Source organism: Vidua chalybeata, chromosome 4, assembly GCF_026979565.1.
Source record: "Vidua chalybeata isolate OUT-0048 chromosome 4, bVidCha1 merged haplotype, whole genome shotgun sequence".
NCBI classification, from domain to species: Eukaryota; Metazoa; Chordata; class Aves; order Passeriformes; family Viduidae; genus Vidua; species Vidua chalybeata.
This window is the reverse complement of record NC_071533.1, coordinates 65,501,042-65,510,256: the sequence shown is the minus strand read 5'-3', so window position 1 is coordinate 65,510,256 and position 9,215 is coordinate 65,501,042. Positions and strand designations below refer to the sequence as shown.

Below are 9,215 nucleotides of genomic sequence, written 5' to 3'. Positions count from 1 at the left end.
AATTCTACCGGCAAGTTCTGATACTCAGATAGATACAGACTGACACACCAAAAATACTTAAGAACAACCAGGAACAGCGTGGCCAGAAAATGTGACATGAAAAAAAGCAATCTGGGAAGAACAGAGGGTGCAGAGTCCATGTAGAAGGCAACTACCATTTTGTTGCCTTCTCTGGAAAAAATACGTGTTAGGAAGGCTGTCTCCTTAACATCACAGCTTAGCAGCAACCGTATCCCAATGCCACTGCTTCCTCTTGGAAGTTTCCCCATCAGATCAGTTCCCCCATCAAGTTACCTGATTTCAAAAGTGCCTAACAAATCAGATAGCTGTAAGCAATATTACTAGCTGAGATGCTCCCTTGAGTTGATGAGTTTAAGGGGTGTAACATCAACACCCAGAAACTCCATTTTAAGAGATAAAACCAGGTGAGGTGGCTGTAAAAGATGTCCTGTTAGTAAAGAAGACTGAAGTGTTCATCCAGCTCTCCTAGCAGTTTTTCCTATAGAACAGAACTTGGCAACCAGCTAATGGACATCTACTACACAAAATTGTCTCAAATTCACTCTGGTGGCCATGTAAATAGATTTTAAGGTCTCCTCAAAGTCAGAAGATGGTGCTAACACAGATATATCCTGGCTTAGTACCAATACCGGACACTTGGCTTTCAGCATTTCCCTGCCTTTCATTATCCACAGAGCACTGCTAGCAGGAAATGAAGAGTCACATGTAAAAGTAAAGGCAGTTCTGTTTATTTTCCAGCAACATCCCACACAAAAGCAATAGAAACACGAACTGCTCTCAGCAGAAAATCTGTACAGTTGGTAACGCTTACAACAGTTTTACATTTAAAACCAGAAAACTGAAAGAATCAAGCACTTTCCCTAGACATGTTTTCTTCACTGCATTAATAAATGACTGATGAATATTTACAAATTTCAAATTAAGGCTACTACTTCTAAAAAACCCCCAACATTATTGCATAGAATTTACTATGTCAACCTCCAATTTCTTGAGGATATTAAACTTCCAATTGTTTCTGAAACATTTTTGCAAAAAAAGTGGTTTTTTAAGGTAAGGTAGTTGCAGTAACTGCAGTAGATGGGCTTACTAGTAGTAATCAGCCACATGGTTCAGTCCCACGTGCATTACTTCAGGTCAGGTGTGTTACAAGAGCCATATGTAAAAGCAAGGTAACATAAAAAAAAAATCCCCCTACTTGGCTCTTGATCTGCAGGGGGACAACTGAAATCATGTTCACAGTGGGGGAGGGAGTGGGGGGAAATTGGTAAGATCTTGCTGTGCTATTTATAATTACTAGAGGATAGCACTGCCATTGGCTAGTTTTACTGCTGAAAAGTTTTATAAAAAAATCTGATATACATAAATAAAAAAGTTAACAAGAAGTCACACAACTTAATTGCAATTTTACATAAGTCTGGTCTGGAGAATATCTAGACCAATCACAGCTTTAAGAACAGTCTTCAATTTTGCTTAAGCTTTCTTACTATTAACAGGTTATGGATCAAGCTAACCTTTCAAATTTAAAATAAACTTTCTCTAAAACAGGTTGCACAAGACTATTTAACTCACAGTATCAAATTCTTTCAGTGGCTCACTCAAACACACTTCCAAGTCAAATTCTCCTTCTGCTTGATAGTCAACATGTCTAACTTTGGTGGGAGTGCCAGAACAGGTATCCTGGAAAGGAAAGGCAATTAATTACCACTTAAGAAAAGGTTATTAGTACAGGTAATTCAATTAACTTCTGTAATTCATTTAAACCACCCTATAACAAAGGCTTACAAATGCTTTAAAGGCCATGAAAACTCAATGCTAATCTTAATATTAAAGAGATGTAGGCTTCTGCCAATCCAACCACATTTGAAGATACCTTGCAAGTGTTCCAAGGACCTATATAATGCAAACATGGAAACATGACACATTTAATACTAGAAAAATAAATCCAGTAAGCAAAGCATTCCTAGATCTTTAATGATCAGCAGTAACAAGTGCTTTCTGGACATAAAAGGAGCCTACTTCTGTGTGACAAGGAAATTCCATCCTATTTTAATATATTGCAATATAAAGTAGTATTTCAACTGTACATTAACAGATAAATTTTCTTTTGTGGGCTATGAAAAGTGGGATATTTTTAATTTGAGATGACCATTTAAGTTCTAATTCTCTAAATCCGAGACTACAGACAGATAATGGCTATAGTTGGAAAATACCTGAATTTCAAGATTGCTCAGCTTTATATATAGTCCCTAAGCAAAGTAGATGATGGGATCTAGGTATTCAGGCTGCTCTGGATATAATTCTAAGCAATGAACTAATTATTAACAAATAGTTATGCAAATGACAGATATGCTTACATCATTATCTTGACAGCTCGTTTGAGATTCAGTAGAATTGCTTCCAACAGATTCTGTCTCCATCTCACCAAGGTCAACAGGACAACTGTAAAATCATTTAGAAGAATATAGCATAAAACAAATTGATTTTTTTAGTGTTAAGATGCACTTTTTTGTGCAGTTCTGAAAAAACATGGCCAGAGGAGAGCAAAGAGACCTACAAAGATTACAGGGACAGTGGTGGCAAACTGGGGAGAGCAAACAGAACTGCAGGACAGCTCAGTACTGCCAAAACGGCCAAGGACTGAATTAAAAGTCTTGAGACTGAATACTGCAACTTGTCAAAGACAAAAACCCAGTGCTGAAGCAATGCCTTAATTCAAATGTTACAGGAGAGGAATGAAATTTTTTTTTTCCCAGATGAGGTTTTCATCCATCTGTTTTGCAAAGATTTAATATCCATTATACACAGACCCAGACCCCAGCATCTGAAGGTAGTATTTCAATACCAGTGCACACAGCAGGGTTCTGGCTGAAGGACCAACTCCCCTCACACTGATAGCATGTAAAGGGAAGCTAAAGGGAAGCTTTTCTTTTAGATCCTATTGCTCTGCAGTAGTTTTAAAAATCAGCATGCCATTAAGGAAAAACACTATTAACACAAAACTGCCTGCTGAGGAATTAAGCTCCATCTTTGTCCCCTTCATTCTCTACTGCCAGTTTTCTGCCTCATGTTGCTGATCAGCTGTATTGCTTTCTACAGAGGAAAATATCTAGGGCATCCCTGTACATCTTCTAGAGTTTGGGCTGTGAACACTTGTGGCTATGCTTTGAGCTTGGGATGAGTTCACAATTCTCCCTCTCTGGAAAAGAAACATTTTATACCACTGTTCTTGAACTAGCAAGTGAGAAGAGTGAGGCAGGTTCCTGTACACTGGATTGGTCCAAGCTCAATATTCAGGAGACCTGCCATTAGTGAGAACTCTCCAGCCCTGCTCCTAGCAGAAAATTTGAAGACTGCTCAGAAAGAATTGGCTCATATCAATGGTGTGGTGATTATTTTACAGAGCAGTGCAGAACTGGCTCTGCTTTCACCATTAAAAAAGTGAGGGATATGTATATATACCCTTCCAAGGATACTGGGCAAAGATCAGGAAGCTACTGGATATTTTGACTGAGAAGAAACTGAACAGCACTAAGTGTAGAAAAATAATTAGGGAAAACATTCAGCACTCACTGACTTCTCTCAAAAAGAACTATGCTGGGGGTGGTGTTTATTTCTTAAACATGAGACTTCACATCATAACTTCTATAACAGCATCTTGAATACTCAGTACATACATTTCCTGCAGATCACATCCTCCTTCAGTTGGAGGATCCCAGGAATGCAGGGCAACTTTCCACAGTTTGATTTGCTGGTCCCATGACCTACGGCTGTACTTCTTAAATTTGTTTGGAGTTCTGGGATGAACTCCTGGTATACGATGGCATCTATTCAAATATTAGACATGAAAAAATCGATCAGTGCTTTATTCACACATACATAACATAGCTTTAAATGTTAACTGATTGCATTATTTATGAGGAAAGACCAACGTGCAGTTCCAGTACTCAAGCAAAGGTTTGCCAGCTCCATACAAACTTCTTAGTTTTTCTTACTCCAAGTCAAACAAAATAATAATAATAAAAAAGAATTATCCTTCATAGATCTAAAAACTTCATTCCAAACTCAATAGCAACTGTAGCCCATTTTATCTTGTAGTTAACTCATGAGAAAACTGACTGCAAAAAGCAGTTTCATTTCCTCTCATTGACAAGCACATCCAAAAGAACTTTCATTTCCATTTCAGCAGCATGAGGTATTTCTTATGTACTGACTCATTAAAATAAAACCTTAAACCACACCTCAGTTGACTGTTAGTGTAAAAGTTTAATTTGTAGATGCCTTCTATTTGAATGTGTATTGGATACCAAATTTAGTACATTAATGTGCTTATAAAGAACAGGTAGGACTTGCAGGTGGACATTTAGTTTTCTAGAAAGTCAAGCAGCTTACCTAGGAACTTCTTTAATGTATCTATCATATGCAATTGTGTTTTTTCCATAGTTTATCTGTTTTTGTCTTCTCATCAAAACCACCTCATCTGTCTCAAGTTCTGCTGTCACCGTGGACTCTTTTGAATCGGAACTGAAGAAAAAAAACCCAAAACATTGTAGGTTTGGGACTACTAGAAAACCACTGACACTCGAACAAACCCACTAGTAAAAGGCTATAAATAAACAAACATGTTAAAACTTCTCAAACAAATGCTCGGGGTGTTACTAAACCATGGTGTTGGAACAGTCTTGAGATGAACTATTTTAAACTGTATGTTTTAAGAAACAACACGGTACAACGAAAATTCTATTTTCAAGATTTTCCTCAACTAAGCTAGAAATTTAACCTACCTTCCTGAGGAGGACTTCCTTTCTCTTGAAAATTCATTTATCAGGAGTTTTCTTCTGTGTCTGTAAGAATTCAAATCAATTTTAAGAAATTAGATACATAAAGAAGAACACGAAGGCTGCACTGTCACAGCTCACTGTTAAATTAACTTTTCAGAAAAGCAGCAGCACCCCAGACATTGCAAAGACCTTTTCGCTATAAAATGGATGTTTCAGTTTTCCCTTAAAAACAATAAAAATACAAGGACTTTATTTTCCTGACTATTTTCCCTAAAGTAACTTCTTATAGTAATGATATGAAAAAACAGTCATTAGTGAGAGAGTATTTTAAGTATTTTAATCTAAGAAATTCGGAAAAGCTTTTTCCAAAAGGAAGATACTTAGGGATACACATCCAATCTCCAGAGAGTATCCCATGACATTCCTGCAGGACTTAACCCAAAGCTAATCTAAAAGCAGCAGACAAGAGGCTAAGGTTGGCCTGATTTTACTACAATGATGAAGTTGAAACAGATTCTACAAGACAACTTCCATTTCTCTTCTTTTCACGACTTCATCTTAAACACCCAGGGTGTACCTTGCGATTTCTTTGTGAACATTGGTCCTCATTTCATCTTCTTCCACTGCAGTTCCCCAGTCTAAACACCTGGAAAGGGGTCCAGGACCTTCTGGTGTTGTAAAACTAGAAAGGAAAAAAAAAAAAAAAATTAAGGCTCTATGTTAAAAGTTTGGGTTATTGTATTTACCTCCCCCACTCACAGCTTGGTCCCTTAAATGTAATTATTTACAGTACTCAAAATGGCTGTGAACACCTTGTGTTTTATTAAGATTTTAACACTGTAAAATTAAGCATCAGCTGTGACTTCCACCTTGAGGTTGTGTGGTTTGTGTTGGGTTTTCTTAAAATTGATATAGGTATCTATAGAAACCTACCACTGTAGCTTCAGAACCCAGCCCATGTTTTCAGTAAATTCCAGCTCATATTCTTCAGAAAATGGTACATGAAATATCAACTTTATTAGTTTACTTACTTGTTTTCACTCCACTAAATGACTTAGCAATTATTTATTTGATCACTGCAGACTCATTAGCTGTGTTAGAGATAAAAACTGGAGCACAGAATTAAGTTGCAAAGCTAATTAATTAAAATTACAAGATAGCACCAGCAGTTGCTCCATGTAAATATATGCCTAGTAGAGAAGGCAAAGGCACAAAACCATCCTATTTTAGCTAGGAAACTGAGATTTGCAATGCTTTTGCAAACTGGTTTAACAACTTTGCTGCAGCCCATTAGCATCACAAGCAGGTTCAGACTCTTGCAGGGGAATAAGCTCATATCCCTTCCCAAACACCTACTGCTGCCTGCATTCAGATTATTCTGTGTTTCCCCTGTCTGTCTTCCTGATGACCAATTTTCCCTAAGTAAAACTCAAAACTGTATCCTACAGAGCAGAGTTTTTCCAGCAGATCTGGAAAGGCTTTGGAGACTTTCCAGGATTCTGTGCAAACATGTCCCTTGGTGTCAGGGAATTAGATCCATCTGCACCAAAGCCAGCTCCAACTCCCTCCCTGCTCCCAAATTGGTTTGCACAACTTTGAACGTTTGGTTAAATTCAAACTAAGTTATTTTTAGATGAAAACCAGTTACCAACTTGACAAAATTAAAAATCCATATCAAACAGTACAGGTCCCTCTGCAAAGATCTGTTCAAGCTCCAAGGATTTTTAACTTTTGGTTATACCAATTTCTAGATCTGCAGAGAATACAGGCCATGTTCAGTTATTGCTCTCCTGTGGTAGAGAACAAACAGCAGAATCCCAGTTGGTCCCAGCTCCTGAGTTTTTTCCTCAACACTTCTTTGATTCTATACCTGTGCTGTGACTATCAAGATGACCCAGCCTCCATCCTGATCCTCTTTACTTTTAAGAATTTTAATTTGACATGGTCGGATTGGCATAAACAAAAAGTAGTTTTGGCAGAGGAAGAAAGCAATTTCAGTCAGAGCTCAATCCAAACTGAAACCAGGAAGTATGTCTGCACAATTCAATACTGGGAGACACACAGAAGTGTTGCTTGTTTACCTTGGAACTACCAGTAAAGTTTCATCCTTGTGCTGCTGTTCAACCATGCTTCCTGGAATTAGTTTAAGCTGCTCTGGATAGTGTAACTTGAGCCACTGACCAACGTGTTCCCTGCCGATTGTCAGCAAAGGAAAATGGGTGGGCACAACCTACCCCGTTTTCAAGAAGCCTTGATTCCATCAACTGGGCTGTGGGGACAATTCCCATCACAGATCAGAGTGATTAAAGATAAAGAGACCTTGGCATGAACAGCTCAGACTGTCAATGTTATATCAAATAAGATACTTAAGTCCAGCTGTGCTAGCAAACACAGAAGGCAGCGTTATGGGGTGACGTCAAATCTGGACCCCTCCACAAATGTGCTGAAATATAACACAACTTCTCTGTACTCCCTTCAGAAACAGAAAATAGATTTTTTTCTAAGAATTGAATTTTTGTAATTCACTTCAATTTTACCACAACTGTTTATACACAGGCCTGTATTTAGAAATATAATGGGCCTGTACAGTATTAGTCCTCGATAAATGACAGTAAACCAGCACGAAATAGGACATAAATTATCAAGGACGTATTTCAAGAGGTAAGAATGAAAAATGCTGACTCTTAAGAACTGACTCCAAGATACGAGCACTGCACTCGATCCTTTTCCCTCCTTTAAGACCAGCTATTTATGGCTGATGAGCGATTGATAAACAGGCGGGGCTTGGAAAACTGAGTAGAAGGGTCAGTACAACAGCTCCTGGTGAACAAAAGAGCAGGAAGTCGCTGCCATTGTCACCACTGCTCACCTGTCCAGCCGGCTGTCCTCAGGCCTGGGCTTGTTTTCCTCAAACACGGAGGATTCGGGCTCGTTCTGCCTCCGCCGCTTCCCATCGGCGCCGCGTTTCCGCGCCTGGGCCCAGCGCGGGGGGTGCTGCGGGCTGGGGACAAACACAGCGACACACGAGCACCCAGCTGGGCTTTAGGGCTTTAACCTCCTCCAGAGACCGCGCTTGTTTACCGATTTCACTCCCACCAACGCACAGAGGCGACGCCACTCGCTGCGGGCCCTCTGAGGGGGCGCTGCGCCCCCCCCCCACCCCCTCAGAGAACTCCGCCGCGGGACGCCGGGGAGCGAGGGCCGGGGAGCAGGGGGGGAACGAGGCCCGGCGCCGCCGCCACCCCCGCCTCAGCCCGGCGGCCCTACCTGCTCTTCGTGCTGCCGTGCGGGCTCCTCTGGCGGAAGGACATGGCGCGGGGTATCCTCGGGAGGGAGGCCTGGAGGCAGAGCCGGGCGCCGGGAGCTGAGGCGGCCGGTGAAGGAGGGCCGGGCGATGAGGGACTGGCAGGCGAGGGCAGCTGAGGCGGGCGGTGAGGCAGAGCCTGGCGGTGAGGCAGAGCCGAGGGAGCGCAGCCGCCTTCCCGCTCAGCCCCTTCGCATCTCCCGCCGGCGCTGAGCGACACGCCCGCTCCGCCTCCCCGCGGGGCGCCTCCACGGGGACAAGGTGCGGAGGGGGGGCGAGCGGGAAAGCGCCGCGGCCGCCCCGCGCCCTTACACGGTCACACACATCCCCCACCCCCCCGCCAGGGTAATGGCTCAGCCCGCACCGCCCGGCCCCGCCCCCGGGGCGTGTTGGCGGGAGAATCGAGCGCGGCGGCGCGCGGTTTTGGCGCGCGGTGGCGGCGGGATTCACGTGAAACAACAGGGAAAAATCCGGCCCAAACAAAAAGAAAAACACAAATTCCCGCGATTTAAATATGAAGGATGACGGTCCCCGGCAAGGCTGTACAGTCGATGAAGCGCACACGGTAGTTCAAGGGCCCGTTCAAACCCCACGCCAGACAGTTACCACATAAATTTCAGAGTGACATGGCTTTAAATTCCGTATCAATAGTGAAGAAGGCTGGGTAATGACACGACGTGGATATGCCTTGGTTCGTGGACCTTTCTGGGGTTTTTACTTGCACATGCATGCACAGTGAGATCCCATTGGTCCTGCTATTGGGCATACACTCACATTTTAGAACAGTAATTTAGAAACAACCTGAAGAACTCCAGCAGAACACAAACAGCTTTTAACAATAATACATTTGCAGCCTGAAGACTGGTGGGACACTCCAGAGAGATGGTTTTCTTCTGGCCTTACAATTGCAGGATTACAAAGGTTGAAAAAAGCCTTATAAAAACAGGTTCATTAAGGTTAGAAGAGTCCTCTAAGATCATCAAGTACAACCATGATTAACAAGGCACTGCTAAGTCCATCGCTAAACCATGTCCCCAGGTACCACATCTGGTAAAACAGATGGCAGAAGCAGCAAACAAAAATTTGTTTGGTGGGTTTTTCTAATCAGCTTA

The 9,215-nt window shown here is 41.9% G+C and overlaps 1 protein-coding gene across 1 annotated transcript; it reads right to left on the bottom strand.

The window, feature by feature from the left end:
• Positions 1 to 727: 727 nt before the first annotated feature.
• On the bottom strand, positions 728 to 8,327 carry SLBP (stem-loop binding protein). Its single transcript, XM_053940659.1, has 8 exons — positions 8,067 to 8,327; positions 7,669 to 7,800; positions 5,377 to 5,481; positions 4,803 to 4,862; positions 4,411 to 4,542; positions 3,696 to 3,845; positions 2,376 to 2,460; positions 728 to 1,698 (listed from the first exon to the last, which is right to left on the bottom strand). The coding sequence occupies exons 1-8, from the start codon at positions 8,108 to 8,110 to the stop codon at positions 1,582 to 1,584; spliced, it is 825 nt and encodes a 274-aa protein (XP_053796634.1). The 5' UTR covers positions 8,111 to 8,327; the 3' UTR covers positions 728 to 1,581.
• Positions 8,328 to 9,215: the final 888 nt, after the last annotated feature.

Coding starts and splice junctions, on each gene's coding strand:
- SLBP (XM_053940659.1), bottom strand. CDS start 8,110: ATGTCCTTCCGCCAGAGGAGCCCGCACGGCAGCACGAAGAGCAG. Junction 7,801..8,066: donor CACGGCAGCACGAAGAGCAG/GTAGGGCCGCCG, acceptor GTTTGTCCCCAG/CCCGCAGCACCCCCCGCGCT. Junction 5,482..7,668: donor GAGGACAGCCGGCTGGACAG/GTGAGCAGTGGT, acceptor TTTCCTTTCTAG/TTTTACAACACCAGAAGGTC.